Source organism: Mesoplodon bidens (genome assembly GCF_964165515.1).
Source record: "Mesoplodon bidens genome assembly, chromosome: 7".
NCBI lineage: Eukaryota > Metazoa > Chordata > Mammalia > Artiodactyla > Ziphiidae > Mesoplodon > Mesoplodon bidens.
Genome location: NC_138164.1, coordinates 47285644 through 47307959, shown reverse-complemented (window position 1 = coordinate 47307959; position 22316 = coordinate 47285644). Strand labels below are relative to the sequence as shown.

Genomic DNA, 22316 nt, shown 5'->3' with positions numbered 1-22316 from the left:
CTGGCAGAGTTCAGTGAATGGTTGCCTGTGGGATGAATTAAAATGGCCATTCTTTTATTAGAGACACTTATGCTGAGTTCAAATCTGTCTCTCCATAAATTCTACATAGGAACCTTCCTTCTGCCTTCAAAAACATATAACATGTCTACACATATACTTATGTGTTAGCTTTTCAGAGATTTAAAAACTGATAATAAGTCTTAAAGCCCCAGTCTACTCCAAGCAAAAGTAGCTCCATTTCTTTTACCATTTGTAGTGATTAGGATTAAGTTTTGCTGAAAATAAGAACACCTCAAATAAGAATGGCTTATTGACTTTGTTTCTTATGTTCTGCAAGCTCAGAGGTGTCGTTCTAGGGCTGGTAGGGAAGTTGCCCAGATCATCAGGGGCCCAACAGCCCTCCATTTTGCTGTCCCATTGTCCCCAATGTGTGACTTTTACACTATGGTCCAAGATGTCTGCTGATGCTCTAGCTATTACATCTGCATTCCTGCCAGCAGATGGAGGAAAGGTTAAAGAGCATATCCCTCCCTTTAAAGACATTTCCCAGAAAGCACACAAAACACTCCCATTTATATTAATTGGATCAGAACTTGGTCATATGACCACAGTGAGCTTGTTCTGCAGATAAAGGAGAATGTAAATATTTGTTTAGTTACTGACAGTACCACTAACTCAAAATTCACTGTGCCAATAAGACTACTCTTTATTGGGATTTGATCCACAGCCCACAGGATACTGTAATTCTTACAACAGTCCTGCAGGAAAGATTTTACGACCTGAATTTTAGAGAAATGGAAATTGAGGCTGTCAGGGTAGAGGGGGTGAGGTAACTTGCCTTTTGTCCTGCAAAGAGCAGCTGGTGTAGCTGGCATTTGAGTCCAGGTCTGCCTGTGAGTTTCTGTAGGTTACACTCTTTTTAAAGATGTGAGAAAAATAATTAAATAGGATCAATGAGACTACTGGAATGCAAGATGCTGGAGAAAGATATGTGCGTTTATAACAGCAAATGCCACTTGTGTTCTGAACTTGGCAGTTACATTGATTTTAAAGGTGGTCTGGAGATTGTAAAACTTGATCACTGAGCATTTTGTTTTGCTTGGAGAGGTCACAAGCCACGTTTTGGTTAGTAAGGGGAAATGGGGTGTTTTCAGACATTTGACTGAAGCATCCTGGAGATATAAATTTAGCTTTAGGTTTCAGTAATATAAGATTTTTTTCTTTTTTAAAGAAATGTAAGTTGGAGCTGGTAGCAGATGTTCCTATTCTATAAGTTTGCTTTACAACAATATGAAAACAAGTGACATTCTTTACAGGTTGAAGGGTTTATTTTTTGTACTGACTGAAAAAATACGCGCAACCTAAAAGTTATGTTTTTTTTTAACATCTTTATTGGAGTATAATTGCTTTACAATGGTGTGTTAGTTTCTTCTGTATCACAAAGTGAATCAGCTATACATATACGTATATCCCCATATCTCCTCCCTCTTGCGTCTCCCTCCCACCCTCCCCATCCCACCCCTCTAGGTGGTCACAGAGCACCCAGCTGATCTCCCTGTGCTATGCGGCTGCTTCCTACTAGCTATCTGTTTTACATTTGGTAGTATATGTAAGTCAATGCAACTCTCTGAGTTATGTTTTATTCGGTGGGAATTTTTAGGACTTCAAGCCTGGGAGGCAACATCTCAAGTAACCCTGAGAAAACTGCTCCAAGGAGGCGAGGGGGCGGGTTTTGCATCAAAGGGCAGGTAGTCGGGAACCTCAAAAGATTATTGTAATTAAAGAAAACCAGATACCCCAAGTTAAGGAATTAAGCCCATTTCTATGTAAGGGAAGATGCAAGAGTCTGGGCTCACTGAAATCATTCCTTTGATATGTACCTCAACTATCTGGGGCCAGTGTCCTGTGTTTTTGTAGGGAGTGGATGCGGTCTGATGGCTGCTAGATGGCAGGTATTCTTTCCTTCCTGAGTTGCCTCAGGGCTCACCAGCTTACCTTCTGGTGGTGGCTACAATCCCCGGTGACTGTGACAGCCTCTGTTTACTGATATGGCAGGAAGTAATCCATTTCTCAGTATCAAAATAAAGAATGACTTTTCAGAATCGTAAAAAAAAAAAAAAAGTAATGTTAGTTTATCATGCTGATGGTAAGAACAGTTGCCCCCAACGCACTCCTGCATAGTGGATCTTCCTTAGAGCAGCGCCCAGGCGATCGGATCCTGGCCTCCGTTTACAAAGCGAACGTAGAGGCTGACGCGAACCCTATGCCCCCGCCGGCCGGCGCGCTCGGAGGCGGGGACTGCCTGCCCACTGCCGGCCACTCCCACTCCCGGCGCGCGCGCGCAGCCGGTGGAGGTGTGACTGGGAAAGGTGCTGGCGGTAACTTTCCTTCTCTGTGAACGGAGCAACCAAAACGACTTCTCGCAGAGTTGTAGAAGGTGCAAATACGCCATTAACCAATTCTGCGTAAAGTTCCAGTCACCGCGCAAGAGATGTTCCGTCCACCCACTCCTTAGGAGCTGCCCACTCCTAAGAGGAAGGAAACAACTAAGGAATTTTCTGAGAGGAAGTTCGAGGATGCAGGTTCCGGGAGGCTGTGGCCATGGCGCAGAGGGTGGGCGGCCCCACGTGGTGGGGCGCAGTACTGTGCTCCCGGTTCTGGTGCTGGTCCTGAGGTGCACGCTGCTCACCGCAGGTAGGGCAGGAGGGAGAGAAGGAAGGAGGCAGGGAGGGAGGAGGGGTGGCTTTCGCTACGCCGTGAGGTCCGAGTCCGGCTGGGGCTAAATATCTTAAAAAGCCCCAACCAACCCTGAACTCTCTGTTGTGAAATGCGGATTCATTTACTGATTCAACAGTTGTATACTGACGCCTACTATGTGCAGAGTCGGCACTTGTAGGAGCCTGTGAGCACGCGCTCTGATGTTCTGTAAACCTCTGCCTCTTTTGCATCATGCCAATTGCTGGAACGGAGGGGCGTGAAATAAGAAATTTACTCTGGGACTTCCCTGGTGGTCCAGTGGTTGAGACTCCACGCTTCCACTGCAGGGGGCACGGGTTCGACCCGGGAACTAAGATCCCGCATGCATGCTGCCAAAAACAACAACAAGTTTATTTCCCACAGTTCTGGAAGCTGGGAAGTCCATGAACAAGGTGCTGACTGATTTGGTTCCTGGTGAGGGAGCCCTTCCTGGCTTGTAGACGGACACTTTCTTACTATATCCTCAGGTTTGGAGAGAGATCTCATATTTCTCATATCTCTTATTTTTTATTTTTATTTATTTACTTTTTGGATGCGTGGCATGTGGGATCTTAATTCCCCGATCAGGGACCAAACCCATGCCCCCTGCAGTGGAAGCACAGAGTCTAAACCACTGGACCGCCAGGAAACTCCCTCTCACGTCTCTTATAAGAGCACTAATCTGATTCATGAGGGCTCACCCTCATGACCTAATTATCTCCCAAAGGCCCCTCCTCCAAATACCATCACACTGGGGATTAGGCCACAACATGTGAATTTGGTGGGGACACAAACAATCAGTCCATAACACATCCCCCAAACACATTTGTGGATTAGAAGCAACATTGCTAAGATGGCAATACTTGCCAAGTTGATCTACAGATTCAGTTCAATTACTATTAGAAACTTAGCTGACTTCTTTGTAGAAATTGATAAACTGTTTCTCAAATTCCTCTGAAATTGCAAGGCACCCAGCATAGCCAAAACAATCTTGGGAAAAAAAAAAGAACAAAGTTGAAGGAGTTTATGTGGATTAATGAGGGGCCATGAACTAAGGGCCTTTGTATCTGAAGACCCCTCCCCCCACCCCCACAAAAAGGGAAGTTGTTTCCAATTATATGGCAATGTTTTAGAGCCCCAGGCCTATGTTTCTTCCAAGGGTCTTCCATAACAGAGTTCTCATATTACCCCAGGTTTTCTGGAAGTGGAGATGGCAGGGAAGACTCAGATGGTTTTCCTGAATGAAAATGTGACTATCTTTTGCAAGATCCCTGGTTTCCCACACCTGGACATCAACAGTACGGGTATCACCTGGTTTCGGAAGGCTCAGGTGTCTGAAATAGAGATCAAACTGTTTGAATTTTTTGGAGACCACAAAGTGGCATTCCGACCTGGAGCCAACGTGTCTCCATGGAGGCTGAAGAGGGGGGATGCCTCACTGCAGCTGCCTGGGGTCCAACTGTGGGAAGCAGGAGAGTACCGATGTGAGTTGGTGGTCACTCCTCAGAAGGCACAGGGGAGAGTCTGGCTGGAGGTTGTAGGTGAGTGCCTGAGGGCAGTGCCCTGTGATTCCCATGGTGATGGGGCTTGGGGTGGACATGTAGATGGGCCGAGGGGAGCAGAGTATGGGCCTAGGAGTCAAATAGACGTGGGTTTGAGTCCTGGGCTTCCATGGACTTCTAGACAACTTTGGACAAGTTATTAATCACGCTGAATCTCAATGCCCTTCCCTCTAAACAAATGTAATAGTACTTTTCTAAGAGGATTGATTGTAGGGAAGAGGCTATGAGAAATGCAAGGAAGATGCTTAGAATTGTGTTTGGCCCATTTTAAGTTCGCAGTAAAAGGTAGTCAAAGTAATTATATAATTTCCCTGGTGTGTGGATAGTTAGTCTTCACTGAAGAGGTACCTCTGAAAGGTAGCTGGGGAAGAAGAGAGATTGCACTCTGGTTCCATGGATCTGAATCCTATTCTATCTAACTTTGTTGCTTCCAAACTGAGTGATTGGGTCAGCCATTTAACATCTTTACACGTGAATTTTCCCATGTGCAAATGAATTTTCCCTCATTTTGCATGTGCAAAATGAGGTGATAAATCATACCTGCCTCATAGTGTCCTGAGGATGACACAAGATCATGTATGAAAATGCTCAGCCAGTGCTGTTGTGAGGTAGGTGCTCAGTCAAGATTTATAACAACACTTTTCCCTAAACACGTTTTTGAGCTCCACTTTCTTCTATTATAAATAGGTCAGATACTCTGTGGGTGAGCTTGGGGCTGCCATAACAAAACACCACTGACTGGGTGGCTTAAACAACAGAAACTTATTTTCTCACAATTCTGGAGTCTAGAAGTCTGAGATCAAGGTGACAGCAGGGTTGGTTTCTTCAGAGGCCTCTCTCTTTGGCTTGTAGGTGCTTGTCTTCTCCCTGTGTCTTCACCCCCTCTTCCCTCTGTGTTTGTGTATCCTAATCTCCTCTTCTTATAAAGACATCAGTCATATTAGATTAGGATTCAACCTAATGATCTCATTTAACTTACCAACCTCAATAAAAACCCTACCTTCAAATATAGTCACAGTCTGAGGGACTAGGATTAGGACTTCAACATATGAATTTGGGGGGCGGGCATACAATTCAGCCTGTAACTGAGGGGCAGTGTCTGTGAGCCCTCCGTAATTGTACTTAAGACTTTGAATGTTTTGTACATATTAATTTTGGTAATGGGGATGTATATTAGAATTCATTTCCTCTGCAACTGACAGAAAGCCTAAAATAAAAGTTTTTTTTTTCCAAAAATAAGATACACTTTATTTTTTAGAAGAGTTTTAGATTTACAGAGAAATTGGAAAGTTAGTACCAAGTTCCCATATTACTCTTGCCTCCGCACCCCACTTGCCCCATTAGTATCATCTTGTATTTATGGTATATTTGTTATAATTGATGAACCAATATTGATACATTATTATTCATTAAAGTCCATAGTTTATTCAGATTTCCTTAGTTTTTTTTTCCCCTGATAATTTTCCTTGTTCTGAAGGCTACTTTGAAATTCATATAGCTACTCAAGTTCTCTTTGGGTTGGTATTAGTATGGTATATCTTTCTCAATCCTTTTACTTTTTTTTTTTTTTTTTTTTTGTGGTATGCGGGCCTCTCACTGTTGTGGCCTCTCCTGTTGCGGAGCACAGGCTCCAGACGCACAGGCTCAGCAGCCATGGCTCACGGGCCCAGCCACTCCGCAGCATGTGGGATCTTCCCGGACCAGGGCACGAACCCGTGTCCCCTGCATCGGCAGGCGGACTCCCAACCACTGCGCCACCAGGGAAGCCCAATCCTTTTACTTTTAATCTATTTGGGTCCTCATATTTAAAGTGGGTTTCTTGTAGAAAGCACATGTTTGAGTCTCTTTTTTATCCACTCTGACAGTCTCTTTTAGTTGATGTAGTTAGACCATTCATTTAAAGTGATTGCGTATATAGTTGGACTGATATGTATTGTATTTGTATCTGTTTTCTATTTGGTGCCCTTTGTTTTTAAAATTTTTTAAATTTAATTTTCCGCCTCTTTTTATGCCTTCTCTGTTTTTTTTTTGTTTTTTTTTTTATGGTACGCGGGCCTCTCACTGTTGTGGCCTCTCCTGTTACGGAGCACAGGCTCCGGACACGCAAGCTCAGCGGCCATGGCTCACGGGCCTAGCTGCTCTGTGGCATGTGGGATCTTCCCAGACCAGGGCATGAACCCATGTCCCCTGCATCGGCAGGCAGACTCTCAACCATTGCGCCACCAGGGAAGCCCCCCTTCTCTGGTGTTAATTGAATATTTTATATGATACAATTTTCTCTCTTTTCTCTGTATATCAATTATACTTACTTAAAATTTATTTTAGTGGTTGTCCTAGCGTTTGCAGTGTACATTTACAACTAATTTAAGTCTGCTTTCAAATAACACTGTATTGCTCCATGGATAGTACAGGTACTTAATAACAGAATATTTCCAGTTCTTCTCTTCCATCTCTTATAACATTACTGTCATTCATTTAACTTTTTCATATGCTATAACCACCCCAGTACATTGTTGCTATTATTATTTTGAATGAACACAATGATCTGTTAGATCAGTTAAGCATAAGAAAAATAAATGTTTTATTTTGCCTTCATTTATTCCTTCTCTGACACTCTTCTTTTCTTTTTGTAGATTCTAATTTCTGACCTATATCATTCTCCGTCTCTGAAGAACTTCTTTTAACATGTAGCCAAGCAGGTCTACTGGTGACAGATTTCCTCAGTTTTTGTCTGTCTGAGAAAGTATACTTCATTTTTGAAGGGTAATTCTTCTGGATATAGGAGTCTAGATTGTTGGGGTTTTCTTTCTTCGAATATTTTAAATATTTCACTCCACTCTCTTCTTTCTTGCATTTAAGAAGTCCCATGTCATCCTTATCCTTGTTCCTCTATAGGTAAGTTATTTTTTTCCTCTGGCTTCTTTCAAGATTTTTCTCTTTGTTTTTTTGCATTTTGAATATGGTATACCTAGGTATAGGGTTTTTTTTTTCTGTTTTTGGTATTTTTATGCTCAGTGTTGTCTGAGCTTCCTGGATCTGTGCTTTGGTGTCTGTCATTAATTTTGGCAAATTCTCAGCCATTATTTTTCAAAGTGTTTCTTCTGCTCCTTTCTCTCTTCTTCTTCTGGTATTCCTATCACATATGTTACCTTTTGCTGTCATCTCACAGTTCTTGGATATTCTGTTCCCTTCTGTTCTTTTTCCCCATTCTTTCTTCTCTTTGCATTTCAGTTTGGGAAGTTTCTATTGACATTTTCAAGCTAGCTGATTCTTTCCTTGGCACTGTGAAGTTTACTGATGAGCCCATCAGAGGCATTCTTCGTTTCTTTTATAATGTTTTTGATTTCTAGCATTTCCTTTTGATTCTTTCTTAAAGTTTCCATCTCTATTTACATTATCCATCTGTTCTTGCATGTTGTCTGCTTTTTCCATTAGTGCTTTTAACATTTTAATCATTATTTAGAATTCTCTATCTGATCATTCTAAAATCTGTGTCATACAAGAGTTTGGTTCTGAGGCTTGCTTTGTCTTTTCATACTTTTCAGCATGCCTTGTAATTTTTTGTTGAAAACCAGATTATTATGTATCAGGTAGTAGGAACTGAGGTAAATAGGCTTTTGGTGTGAGAGTCTATGTTCTTTGGCTAGGCATTAGGCTGTGTTTAGTGTTAATGCTGTACCTGTAGGTGCCAGAGTTTTCCCTCTTCCTTGTTTTGTTTGAATTTCCCTGTGAACATGTTAAACAGAGTCTGTGTTTAACAGCTCTCTCAGTTGTAATCTACTGTTATCATTCTGGAACTCTGCTGATGTAGTGGTAAGGTGTTGTGGAGGAGAAACAGTCTATATACTCTTATGGTTAAACCTCATTCTTTGAGTTGCCTGAGCCCCTAGGCTGTCTCACCTTCAGAAGTGTTTCTAGGTGAGGCGGGAAGGCTAGAGGGGGCTGGAGTTGGCTAATCATCACTATCCCAGGTCAGGCAAGACTCTGGCAAAGTCTTTTCCCTTGAGAGCATCCTTTATTATGGAGAATGCACTGGGTATTTTTTTTTTTTTTCTTTTTGCGGTATGCGGGCCTCTCACTGTTGTGGCCTCTCCCGTTGCGGAGCACAGGCTCCGGACGCGCAGGCCCAGCGGCCATGGCTCACGGGCCCAGCCGCTCCGCGGCATATGGGATCCTCCCAGACCGGGGCACGAACCCGTATCCCCTGCATCGGCAGGCGGACTCTCAACCACTGCGCCACCAGGGAGGCCCTCTGGGTATATTTTTGTTTTTTTTTTTGTTTGTTTGTTTTTTGTTTTGTTTTGTTTTTTTTTTTTGCGGTATGCGGGCCTCTCACTGTTGTGGCCTCTCCCGTTGCGGAGCACAGGCTCCGGACGCGCAGGCTCAGCGGCCATGGCTCACGGGCCCAGCTGCTCCGCGGCATGTGGGATCTTCCCGGACCGGGGCACGAACCCATGTCCCCTGCATCGGCAGGCGGACTCTCAACCACTGCGCCACCAGGGAAGCCCCTGGGTATATTTTTAAACAGTTACTTTTCCTCTCCCCACTGCTCAAAATAGGAGGGAATTTTTCTTGGATCTTCACAGTGAGAGCGTGGTGGGATTCTGGGAGGTAAAGCTCATGAAAGTGTTGTGACCCGCCCCCTGAGACTGGGCCTTTAGGAGTTTTTTATTCTCAATCTAGTCCACACTTATCCTTTAGCAGTTTGTCAGAGTTACTGCTTAAGTGTGTCGACCAGTTTATTACTCCAGTACCTTCTGCTTGAGGTTTTATGGTCTCGGCTGTGATTCTCTCAATCTGCCTGTCTTTTTCCAGGGTGGTGGTTTGCCCTGTCACCTCAATTCTCTGATGGATCTAAGAAAAGCTGTGGATTTACAGTTTGTTCAGCTCAGCTTTTTTTTCCTGTTATGAGGATAGAAGTGATGACTTTAGGTCTTTACATGTCAGAGGGAAGCCAGAAGTCAATAGTGCTTTTAAGAAGGTAGTTTATTTTCCTTTCACAAAAATGTAGCCAACCCAGGGCATGTATGGCAGTTCTGTGATCATCTGGGACCCAGGATCCTTTTATCTCATCACTTTGCCATCCTCAACCTGCATTTCCACCTTGTGCTTGGAAATGTCTTCTCCAGCTCCAGCCATGACATGGTATTGCAGCCATTCTGCAGGAAGGAAGAAGTGGAGGGGCAGAGACACTGTTCTTTTCTTTAAGATACCCTTGTTATTTCAGGAGACGTCTTAGAAGTTGCTCTCACTACTTCTGAATACATCCAAACTTCCAGACCCTTAGTTCACATGCCTACACCCAGCTGCAGAGAAGGGTGGGAGAAGTAGCTTTAACTTGGAGGTGTCATTGAAGAATAGAGATTCGCAGCAATTAGCAGTCTCTGCCACAACACTGTTCCAAGGCTTTCCTCAGATTCTCAACGGTGTCTGTGACACAGAGGGGCTTAAGAAACTCTGCTTTATAAAATTGCTGTGAGTTTCGGGGTCACAGCATATCAGCACCCTGCCAGCACTGGGACCAGCATACCCAGAACATTTAGCCTAGGCAGAATACCATTCAGTTTACTCACCTTTCCTGAAGGCTTGCCATGGGTCTGACATTGGGCTGATAATAAGCAAGTCCCTACCTACCCTCAAGGCATGATTTCTCTCCCCTGGCAGCTCACCCAGTCAGTAGCTTGTTTTTGGAGCAAGCCATGGTGAAAGACAATGAAGACAAACATATTTTGTGTAAGTCAAGTGGATTCTACCCAGAGGATATTAACATAACATGGAAAAGGTGGACCCAGAAGGATCCCCAGTTCCAGGAGATTTCTGAGGACATCATCACTGGCCCCGCCATCAAGAATGAGGATGGTACATTTAATATCACTAGCTACTTGAGGCTGAAGCCCTCTCTGAAAGACAATGTGACCATCTACCAGTGTGTGGTATGGCATGTACCCTCACTCATGTGCCAGACTTTCAACTTCACCCTGATTCTGATAGGTAAGCAGCCCCCTAGACATTTCCCTAACTCTTCATCTTGAGGGGAGTATAATATCAACTTTGGTTCCCACACAGTCTAGGGGAATATGGGGGCCAATAGGGAAGGAGAGAAAGCTTGGTCTGGTTTAGCTCAGCCCCAGAGTCAGCAGTCCAGATTAGGTCCTTAAGCCGGGATGGTCTAATAGGTAGAGAGTGGTGATGACCTGGCTTCCAGGGTCATGGCTCTGGTCCTCCTGGTCCGCCTAGAGCTGAGGGAGGTAAGGAAGGTAGAGGCTAACTAGTGGCCCTGGGAAATGTGGTCAGGTTGTGCCAGGTGGGGCTTGGGATGGCCCTGAAGGGAGAGGGAAATTGTTCCTGGAAGTAAGGACTAGGGATTGTGTGGGTGGGTGGTGTGTGCAGGGATGTGTTTAGGATATGTGTGGGGCATGGGGAATATGAAATTGAAATATGCTTTGTGTGTATGGTATAAGGGATTTGTCTGGGTGATATGTATATGTCTTAGTCTGTATGGGCTGCTATTGGGTTGGCCAAAAGGTTCGTTCGTTTTTTCCCATAAGATGGCTCTGTTAGCACTTAGTTGTCTTTAACTTCATTCAAAACAGTTTTGTTAGATTGTACGTGACAGCTGTCATATCAGCGTGCATTAAAAAAAAAGACATCAAAATTGGTGAATTTTTGTGTAGCCATTTTAATATTGAAGATGGAAGAAAAAAAGCAACATTTTTGGCATATTATGCTTTATTATTTCAAGAAAAGTAAAAACACAACCGAAATGCAAGAAAGACTTGTGCAGTTTATGGAGAAGGTGCTGTGACTGATCAAACGTGTCGAAAGTGGTTTGCGAAGTTTCATGCTGGAGATTTCTTGCTGGACGATGCTCCACGGTCAGGTAGACCAGTTGAAGTTGATAGCGATCAAATCAAGATATTAATTGAGAACAATCAACATTATACCACGCGGGAGATAGCCAACATACTCAAAATATCCAAATCAAGCGTTGAAAATCATTTGCACCAGCTTGGTTATGTTCATCTCTTTGATGTTTGGGTTGCACATAAGTTAAGCGAAAAAAACCTTCTTGACCGTATTTCTGCATGCGATTCTCTACTTAAACATAATGAAAATGTTCTGTTTTTAAAACAAATTGTGACGGACGATGAAAAGTGGATACTGTACAATAACGTGAAACGGAAGAGATCGTAGGCAAGTGAAATGAACCACCACCAGCCACACGAAAGGCCAGTCTTCATCCAAAGAAGGTGATGTGTATATGGTGGGATTGGAAGGGAGTCCTCTATTATGAGCTCCTTCCGGAAAACCAAACGATTAATTCCAACAAGTACTGCTCCCAGTTAGACCAACTGAAAGCAGTACTCGACGAAAAGCATCCAGGATTAGTCAACAGAAAACACATAATCTTCCATCAGGATAATGTAACACCGCATGTTTCTTTGATGACCTGGCAAAAACTGTTACAGCTTGGCTGGAAAGTTCTGATTCACCTGCTGTATTCACCAGACATTGTACCTTTGGATTTCCATTTATTTAGGTCTTTACAAAATTCTCTTAATGGAAAAAATTTCAGTTCCCTGGAAGACTATAAAAGGCACCTGGAACAGTTCTTTGCTCAAAAAGATAAAAAGTTTTGGGAAGATGGAGTTTTGAAGTTGCCTGAAAAACAGAAGATAGTGGAACAAAAGGGTGAATACATTGTTCAATAAGTTCTTGGTGAAAATGAAAAATGTGTCTTTTATTTTTACTTAAAAATCGAAGGCACGTTTTGGCCAACCCAATACAACAAATTGCCACAGACTGGGTCACTTATAAACAACAGAACTTTATTTTTCACAGTTCTGGAGGCTGGAATTCTGAGATTAGTGTGCCACTATGGCTAAGTGAGAGCCCTTTTCCAGGATTCAGACTTCTCATGGTGTCCTCACATGGTGGAAGGGGTGAGGGATCCCTCGAGGGCCTCCTTTATAAGGCACAAATCTGACTCATGAGGGCTCCACCCTCATGACCTAAAGCTCCCCAAAGCCCCACCTCCTAATACCATCGTATTGGGCATTAGGATTTCAACATAAGAATTTTGAGGGGAGATAGACATTCAGTCTATAGCAGTCTACAAGTGATACAGGGTAGTGTAGTAGTATGGAAGTTTTGAACGTGTGCATGGCATGTGTATATTGTATGTGGTGTTTGATATTGCAGTGTTTTTCTGGCAAGTGCTAAGCAGGCTGTTTGATGTGTGGAGGTGTTAAGTGATAGGATGGAGGATGGATGCAAAGACGTGTGACAGAAGGTTGGTGGTTCTATCTCTGACAGGGAAGATGACACACAGCCACACAGATCCTAGAAGCAGGCATGTGGTCTCTTTGGCCCCTACCAGTAGGTTTCCTCTTAATGTTCTCCTCTTCTTTCTCTCTGCAGAATCTGAGAAGAAAACTGACTCGTGGATTGTTTGGTTGTGTATTGGATTGATCTTTACTGGACTGATAGTATTACTTTTATTTTTATATTTTTTTCTTCGGAAAAGGTAAGAGGCTGCAAAGCAAAGTTTAGACTTATGTTTTGGAGTAGGCTCTGGGAATTCAGAATTCATGGCCAATGCATGGTGTTGGGGAGTTCTCAGGGTTGATGCTGGGATATTCTAAGTGTGTTTATGGTGTGTGGCTTTTTCTGATGTGTTGGGGGGGAACTGTCTCATTTGGTCTCCATGTGGTGGCCTGGGACTCTGGGGAGATGCATTGTAAAGCCCCTCTGCCTTCTCGTAATAAAGTCTCACTGTAAATCAAACCTGACCTCATTGTTCACACCAGGCCTGTGAATGATGTGGGCTGCACTAGCGTTCTCACATATAGCATCCACAGCTCAGAGAGGGGAATTCCTTCCCCCAGTTGCTCATATTTTGTTAATAGCTCAATGAGATAACTTACCACCCAGATTTTACTGGTTTAACCAAGAACTTCTAACCCTAGTGAGGGTGTTGCCAAACTAAAACATGTGTCCAAATATATTTATCCCTCTGGCCCACATAGCAAATAAAATAACTCAAGCTGTTGTTGAGACCAGTGTAAATGTGTTGGTTAAATGGTTCTAGATAATAAAATTGCCTCCAGTTATTTATGAGCCTGCCAAGGCAGAATCTGTGCAATAGCTAATATATCTCATTATAAGTGCTTTAGGAAAAGCAGAACAATTCATTAATCAAGAAAAAAGGCTGTTTGTCGAAAGTTGGCCAGCTGATTCATAGAGCCTGCTGGAGGGTGAGAGACACTGGATTCAGAGCCTGCTAGAGGATGAGAGACCCTGGAAGCTGGAGCTAGTTGCTCTAGTGGAGGCCAGTCTAGATCAGATGACAGCCACTGGACATGTAAGCAAATCTAGCTAAGATCATCAGCATCAACAGAACCAACTCTCAAATGCATGAGAAATACTTATTTTTTCTCTTTCTTTTTCTTTTTTTTTGGTGGGTGGGCTGTGTCACAGCATGTGGGATCTTAGTTTTCCCGGCCAGGGATCGAACCCGTGTCCCCTACAGTGGAAGCGTGGAGTCGTAACCACTGGAGCGCCAGGGAAGTCCCTTTGTTTTTCTTTCTTTCTTTTTTTGAGAAATACTTATTTTCTCAAAGCCCCTGTGTTTTAGGGTGGCTTGTTACATAGCAAAAGCTAACTGATACAGCTCCCCAGGAAGTTGAATTTTGACCCAAAAGTGTGGTTGCCATGGAGATGTGCTGCTGAGAGCCCCTCCAAGACAGAGCCTGCTATGAAGAGTGTACTTAGCCACCATGTTCCAGCTATGGCATCTCAGGGATCTGCTGTAGCTTTTGAGCTTATGCCATGCTCTCCTGGCCAGCCAATGGCTGATCAAAGCAGGAATCTTTGGAGCTCCCTGTTGGGGTGGCTGAGATTTTCTTGGAGTTGCACTGTCATCTGACGCTCTTGCTAGCCAATGGCCCTTTCTTCCTCCCTTCACAGGTATAAGACCTATGTCAAAGTTTCAGTCAGAACTGTAGTTATTTACTTCCGTCTGGTTTACCCTGGAGTATCTTCCCTTCCCCAATAATAATGGCATTATGGGAAAAACTGGAGTTGATCAAGTGAAGAGTACACAGAGGCAGGGCTGCGTAATAAATTGTGTAGTGTATCACTGCTTCACTCATCGGCATCAGTGCCTGGAAGGACCTAAGTATGGGGGAAAGACAGAAGTTCACACTCCTGTACCCAAGTTGGCCAGTCTAGGTGGCCTGCCTTTCACATCACCCCAGAGTTGGGCCAGCCCAGAATGGAAATAGAGTAGGGTGTTAGGTAGATCAGGATGTACAATGCCCCAATCAGGTGGTCCTGGCACAGAGGATGCCAGTAATCTAGATTCTAATGCAACAAATCCACTCTCTGGAACTCAGTTCTGACCTTAATCCCATTGTTCGGCCTTTCCGCAACTCCTTTCAAGTTGGAACAGATCTGTTGTTCTTCAGGCCTGCCCCAGTCTAGGGTCAGCAGCATTCATGTCTTCTTCCCCCAAGTCTTCTGCATGTCTTGGTACAATAGGATGTCTGACACTGGACCTGGGGAGACCTCAAAGGTGAGCCCAGAGATATGTGGGGAGCCAGGGCTACTCCCTGCAGCAAGCTCCCCAGGAAGGTTCTCCCTAAAAGAAGATGTTGGAGAGGAACTCAAGAGCAGGACAGAGCCGGGCAGATGCTACCTGGGGAGAATGGGTTCTACAGAAGCTGGGTGAGTCCTCCCCAGCAGAAAGGCTGGAGGTCCACCTTAGTGGGCCACATGTGGGCCATGCGGTGACTGGCTGGAGATGCCAAATCCAGAGGCATTAGGCCTGAGCAGGTTTCCAGTATGGCTAGTGGGCTAGTTTTCCCAGACTAGCAATTTAGTTTCACTACTGGAAGAGGGTGGCTTGGCTTCCCTCCTCTCTTGAACTCAGAACTGAGGCCCAGGACACACGTCACAACACCTGGTGTGAGTTGGGGACAGACAGGAGTGGCAGATGTGTCCCATTAGGCTGCATTGCCCCCTGACTGGCTGTGGGGAAGGTAGCCTGGAAGGTAGGGACCCCAGTCCATTTGCAAGAAGGCAGAAGATGGAGGGGTCATCATAGACATGGGTGGGAGAAAGTGTTGGTGAGGTCCTATAATAGGGAAGAACCTTTGTATTCTATTACAAGTGAATCACTAAAGGGATGTTGCCTATAAGCTTAAATTATACATAATGGCCTGTCCCTGGGAACCCTGCCTCCCATGTAATGAGTATTAAGCTAAAATACCTTTGTTTATCTCAAAGGAAACATCCTGACCAGGCCCACCTGTGAATGACTGCAGGAAGGAAAAAATTAACACATCCCCTCTGGAGGCTGACCGGAACCAGGACATGTTTGACTTTACCCCCTCCCCTTTTAGTATAAAAGAAGCCTGAATTCTAACTTATGCAAGATGGTTCTTAGGGGCAGGAGCCCACCACCTTCTCCGTCTGCTGGCTTTATGAATAAAGTCGCTGTTCTTTGCCCCAACAACTCGTCTCTTGATTTATTGGCCTGGGATGCAACGAGCAGTACAAGCTTGGACTCAGTTAGCAGTCCCTCTGGCTCTCTTGGTGTTTTGGACATGATCTAGGCTGTCACTTATCATAGCTGAGTCTGTCAGTCTCAAATCTGGGACCTTCCTGAGTTATGCTTTCCCTTCCTGTTCTTGGTCTAAAGACATGATGCTTGAGAGCAAGGTGGCACCCCTAGAGAAAGGTGGCGCTTAGGAAGTTGGGACTGTGCAGCAGGGGGAAGGGAGCAGGGCTGTGGTCTGAGACAGACTCGGGTTCAAATCTTGGGCCTGCCACTTACTAGCTGGGAGATGTTAGCAAGTTAACACCAAGTCTGATCCCGACTCCTCATCTGCAAACCCAGAGACCAGTGCCTGTCAGCACTGGACCACAGTGACGTGAGATGCATCTTTGGGATCTGGAGAGCCAGTTCTGCACACAGGGTGTGGACAAGCTTGGACTGCTACATCTGCTCTCACGTGACGCCCAGTGCTGTCCTGGAGGCGGAATATCGGAAACAAAATTCTCACAAAAGTTCCTGCTGGGCTGAGTGGAGCTCAGGGGAGCTCCCTTGTCTAGTTTAGACAAGTGCCTTAAAAAAGGGGTGCCCCCAAATGGTGGGAGCACGATCAGTGGACAAGAACATCCGGTGGAGGGTGGCAAGGAAGGTCTGGTCCAGCTGTCCCTCCATGCCTGGAACTTTCCAGCTCCTCCCTGAGCTAAGCCTAAAGCCTAGGGGTCTCAGAGTGGAAAGCCTAGGACCAGTGGTTCTGAGTTTGGGGGATCAAGTAGGTCTTGTCTGTGGTCAGCAGGGGGCGCTGAGCCCTCAGTTCTGCCGGTTCACTGTCACCAGCTGTTTAAGGTGCATGAGGGAGTGGAGGAAGGTTAGTCTGGATGGTCCCCAGAGAAGGTGCTGCCCAGGGGCTTCTCATTAGTGAGTCTGGCCTCCTCCTCTGGTCTTAAGGACAGTCAAGCTGAGTCCCAAGAGCCAGGCACTGTCCCCAGAACTCTGGGCCAACTCTGAGTAGCTTCTCATCCCTTCTTTCTCTAAACCAGAAACAGGTCAGCTCAGCAAGGAATCAATGTTGGGGGGCTGTGGGTGCAGAGAGGGGGCATCTTATAGCTTCGACCAGCAGCTTCCTGGCCGTTGAGGCCTGCCTCTGGAGTAGCCTGGGACAAACTCTCACTGATCCAGCCAAAGCCCTCTGCAGGCCTCAAACTGCAGCATCGACCTTGGCTTGTTGTCCTGTACATCATTCACCATTCATTCATTCAGCACTTACTCAGGGCCAGTCACAGTGCTGAGTCGGGCACAGTCCCTGACCTCAAGGAGCCATGGACTTGGGGATGGGGAGACAGATCCATAAACACAGGCAAAAGGAGAATGCCCACAAGTACAGAGGAAGGGAAGGGACCATTGCTCTCTAGAGGAATCAGGGGAGGCTTCAAGGAGGCATCATTTGGCTTGGACCTTAATGGATTTCAACAGGTAGAGATGAGGCTTGGGCAGTCCAGGCAAAGGGAATAAATAAGCTAAAGCTCAGATGTAGGAAGGTAAATACAAGGAGGGGATACTGAGGCTGCCAGCGGGACGGGTGGTTGCACAGTGTCCTGGCCAGAGAACAGTAAGCTGTAAGGCTGGAAAGCAGGCAAAGCCTGAAATGACTGGTCACAGGTCTAGCCTCGACCAGAAGGTGATGAGGAACTACTGGAGGCACTTGACATTGGAGAGAATGATGTCTTTTAATAAGACCACTCTGGTGGCTACGTGGCAGATGGTGTGCAGAGGACGAGATGGAGACAAGAAGCCCAGGTAACAGTTGCAGTCATAGCCCCTGTCCTCGGGGTCTGAGCTGGGAGGGGACATTGTGTAGAAAGTAAGACCAGGCAGAGAAACGCATCACCAGGGGACATATAATAGCACCTTCTCTCAGCATTTGCTTGCTCAGTTGTCTCATCACGTGGCTGATTGAATAGCAGTCTCAACAGTTAACATTTATTGAGCACTTATTATGGACGAGGCATTCAAGCATTTGACATAACGCTTTTCACTTACTCCAACAATTCTATGAGGTAGGTACTAGTAGTATCCCCGCTTTATAGATGAGGCAACTGAGGCACAGAGAGGTTAAGTTATGTGACCAAGGTCTTAGAATTCAAGCAGCTGTTTTGAGAGCTAACGCTCCAATTGCCACACTAATGCCTGTGACATACCCGCCTCTCTCCTGAGCCCCTCAGCCTTCCATCAGCCCCCTGGCAGTGGAGGCAGGGCTCAGGGCTATAAGCCTGATGGGTGTCCAACGGAGATGGTCAGACGGTTTTGTAGGGCTGGGCTACCAAAGGCAGGAAGGGGGAGTCTCTGAACTGGGGGAAGAGGGCCAGCCCCAGGTCCCTTTCCTGGCCTCCCAGCTGGGGTCCACGGCACCTCTGAGGTGTAGGCTGGCAGCTGCCAGCCCCTGCTCTCCTTGCCCACCAGCAAGAACAGCCCAGAGTTTAGGTCACAAAGGGGGAGGCTTTATTGACAATGGAGAAGGCAGAATTCTGGGCAAGTAACACACAGCACTGCTCCAAGAGTCCGGCTTGGGGGTCAAGCCTGTCAGAACCGAGGGCCTTTTGGCCTCAGGGACCTCACACACCCCCTCCATCCTGAGCTTTCCAACAGCTCCTTTTCTAGCAACCCAAAGGCCCTCCGTGGCCACCCTCTGGACAAAGTGGGTGGCAGCCACTGGAGGGGAGCCAGGCCAGAGTACAGTCTGAGGCCTGCCAAGCATGGTGGGCCCAGGACCCCAGTCTCTCCACAGCCTCTTTCCGCTTGGCATGCCAGGGTCCGCCCCAGCCCACTCCAGCCTCCCAGGGCCGGGGACAGAATGGGAGCAGGCAGGTGCAGCAGCCCCAGCCCCTGGAGCCCCCATTGAAGAAGCCTTGGGGTCAGGGGGAAGGGGTCCGTCTCCCCTTCCCCGTGCCTGGGCAGGGCTCAGCAAGGTAAGCCTCCCGGTGCCATTTCCTCTCTGCCAAGCCCGCCCCAGGGAGGCTCCACATCTCCAGCCCTCCAACTAGACTGTGCTCCCTCATTGCCTGCCCTCCCCAGCAGGCCAGGCCCACCCTTTTGGCCATCACCTTTTCAGGGACCAAGTAGGGGCTGGGGCCTCACCACAGGCATCTCTCAGGTCCACAGAAGCAGAGCAGCAGGCCTCCCATCTGGGGACTGTTCTTCCCCAGCCACCCGTCCAGCTTGCAGCCAGTCGGTCGTTGGGGCCGAGGACTAGATGGAGTCCCAGCTTTAGGGCCTGACACTTCCCACAGCTCCCCTAGCCTGGGGCGGGGTTGGGGGGAAAGCCAGTCCCGAGTTGGGGCTGGGAGGAGCAGGGACAAAAATAACCCAGTACAGGCTCCTGCTGAGGCCAGAAATAGAGTAGCGACAAGTGCCTTGCAACACCCTGGGCGAGCAGCAGGCGGGGAGGCTGAGATGAGGAGGGCCCAGCCTCTTAACAGGTCCTGGCCTGGCCGAGGGGCCTGCACCATGTCCGCTCTACATACCATGCCACACTGGCCTGCACGCACATGAGGAGGGGCGCCCAAGGGAGCAGGGCTCAGGACAGGGAACCTGGAGAGATGCTGAACTTGGGCTTGGCCTTGGCCACGGCCATGCTGCGCTTGCGCAGGGGCCCGCGGGCGAGGGTCAGGACATCCAGCAGGCTGGGGTCCTCATCCAGCTGGCGGGCCGTGCAGAGCGGCGTGGGCACTTTGATGGTGTTGCCAAACTTGGAGTAGTCCACAGAGTAGCGGCCATCCTCCTCGGCCACGATGGGTACAAAGCGCTGGCCCCACAGGATCTCGTCGGCCAGGTAGGAGGTGCGGGCCTGGGTGGTGATGCCCGTGGTTTCCACCACCCCTTCCAGGATGACGATGATCTCAAGGTCCTTATGGTGGTGCAGGTCGCAGGGCGCCAGGTCATAGAGCGGGCTTTTGGCGTCAATGACGTGGTAGATGATGAGGGGAGCCACCAGGAAGATGTTATTGCCACCCACGCCATTCTCCATGGGGATGTCCACCTGGTGGAGGGGCACCACCTCGCCCTCAGGGCTGGTGGTCTTGCGCACCACCTGCATGTGGATGGTGGCGCTGATGATCATGCTCTTGCGGAGGTCGCCCACGCGCAGCATGAAGCAGAGGCGGCTGTGGCGCAGGGCGATGACCGCGTGCTTGCTGAAGATGAGGGTCTCAGCCCGCCGGTGGGCCTGGGCAGTCTTCATGAAGATGCAGCCCAGCATGATGGCGTTGATCATGAGCCCCACTATGTTCTGCACAATGAGGGTCAGGATGGCCAGAGGGCACTCCTCGGTCACCATGCGCCCGCCGAAGCCGATGGTCACCTGCACCTCGATGGAGAAGAGGAAGGCAGATGAAAAGGAGTGGATGCTGGTGATGCAGGGCACGGCAGCACCCTCACCAGGGGCCAGGTCACCGTGGGCAAAGGCGATGAGCCACCAGACCATGGCAAAGAGCAGCCAGCTGCACAGGAAGGACATGGTGAAGATGAGCAGCGTGTATGGCCACTTGAGGTCCACCAGCGTGGTGAACACGTCCTGAAGGAAGCGACCTTGCTCCCGGATGTTCTTGTGGGCCACGTTGCAGTTGCCATTCTTGGACACGAAACGGGCTCTCCGCTCACGGGCACGGTACCGGGGCTCTGTCGGGTCCTCTGCTAGCCGCGTCAGCACGTACTCCTCGGGGATGATGCCTTTGCGGGACAGCATGGCTCCAGCGACCACCAGGGAGAGGTCTCCCCCATGGGGGAGGAACAACCACCTGACTGAGCCTTCAACCTACTTTGGGGTTTCCGCCCTGGGACCACCCTAAGTCTGCACCGGCCTCACTTCTGAGATGCCTCCCCAGCTAGACTCATCCTCGCCTCCACCTGGCCCCTTTTTCACTTTATACTAGCCTCACACCTCAGCCCACCTGCCCACTGCCTACTGAACCCCCCACTCTGCCTGTTCCCCACCTGGCTCTGGATCCCAGCTCAGCTCTCCTTCACTCGCTGACCAGCCCTGGGCGTCTCCTTAGGACCCTTCTCCCCACTCAGCCTCCTTTCTCAACCCACCTGTCCCACCTGGGAACGTCACACCTTCGGATCAACCGACCACACCCCACACAACCCGCACCGTGTTTCCCGCCTCACCCATTTCGGCCCCGGGCTCCCCTCCAAGCTCCAGTTTCATACCGTCTCACCTCCAGGTACCTCTTTCCTACCCCACCCTCCGTAGCGCTCTCGCCGCTCTCCGACCTCCCTCTAGCTCTCGTCCTCTCTGTCTCCTTGGGATCCTCCGCCCTCCAGAGTCACCACCCCACCCAGCTCCACTCCTGCTCCCCTCGCCCCCAGCGCGACCCGGCTGGCGGGGCCCACTCTAAGCCGCGGCCTCCCGGCTCCGCGCCGGCAGCACGCACGCCGGCGCCGCGACCCCGCCCGCCGCGCCGTCCCTGCCCCACCCCCGCTCCTCGCCGCGGCACCTGCTCCTGTTCATCAAGCTGCAGTCCTCGCCTCCCCGCCCCCTCCTGCTGCCCGGGCGCTCGCGGAGGGCCGTCCTCCGGTCCTTCTGTGTGTCAATCGGACCGCGGAGACCGACCCGTGCTAGGCGGGGTAGAGAATTGAGGACACCGAGCGCCGGAGGCGTGGAGTGAGGGCCGGGGGCCGCCAGGGGGAGCCCGACCTATTCCCGGGCTGGAGGGCTGGCGGGCGCAAGCTCAAGCCCCGCCCCTCGCCATTCACCTCCCCATCGCCTGCCTTCTCCCGGCTCACTTCGTCCGGCCTTGGGAGTTTGCCCAATCAGATGGACTAAAGAGGTTCCTCCCAGCCCACACGCTACGAAATTAGGGCGGGGCGGGGCAGGGCGGGACGGGGGCGGGGTGAAGGGAGTCGTGACCCGTCCTCCCATTCTGGGGACCGATGCCCTGTCGCCCTGGTCCCACCGCAATTTTCCCATCCTGGGTTGGGTCAGTATCCGCCTGGGCTTTGTGGGTTCCCAGCAAAAGGAGGTACCGAGGAGCTGTGTCACCAACCTGGTGACTGGGGTTGGGGCGGGGAGATTAGGTGGCCCGAGGACTCCTCACTGACCGCTTCTTTTCTTTGGCGATGATTTTAGTATTTTCAGAGTCACGAATCCTTTGAGGGTCTGATGAAAGCCACGGACTTCCTGGGTGGGTGGGGTGGAGATGTACCTTAGTAGGTGTAGAAACATAGTTTAACACCCACTACAGGGGATGCTGGATGCTGCAGCCCAGAAGCCTGGGTGGTTGCATCTCCTCAATCATGACCCACACTTTCAATCCCACCCCTGCATTTTAATTAATTTATTTATTTTTGCTGTGTTGGGTCTTCGTTTCTGTGAGAGGGCTCTCTCCAGTTGTGGCAAGCGGGGGCCACTCTTCATCGCGGTGCGCGGGCCTCTCACTATCGCGGCCTCTCCTATTGCGGAGTAC

At 48.5% G+C, this 22316-nt stretch overlaps 2 protein-coding genes across 2 annotated transcripts; one reads left to right on the top strand and one right to left on the bottom strand.

Annotated features, from left to right (window-relative positions):
* The first annotated feature begins 2332 nt into the window (after window positions 1-2332).
* NCR3LG1 (natural killer cell cytotoxicity receptor 3 ligand 1) lies at window positions 2333-15812 on the top strand. Its single transcript, XM_081240960.1, has 5 exons — window positions 2333-2694; window positions 3930-4277; window positions 9963-10289; window positions 12720-12825; window positions 15588-15812. Exons 1-5 carry the CDS (start codon window positions 2577-2579, stop codon window positions 15613-15615), a joined length of 927 nt encoding a protein of 308 aa, XP_081097086.1. The 5' UTR covers window positions 2333-2576; the 3' UTR covers window positions 15616-15812.
* A 3424-nt stretch (window positions 15813-19236) lies between these two features.
* KCNJ11 (potassium inwardly rectifying channel subfamily J member 11) lies at window positions 19237-20593 on the bottom strand (the record flags this gene model as incomplete). The annotated part of the gene is made up of 1 exon (XM_081241397.1): window positions 19237-20593. One exon carries the CDS (start codon window positions 20591-20593, stop codon window positions 19427-19429), a length of 1167 nt encoding a protein of 388 aa, XP_081097523.1. The 3' UTR covers window positions 19237-19426.
* Between the last annotated feature and the right edge of the window lie 1723 nt (window positions 20594-22316).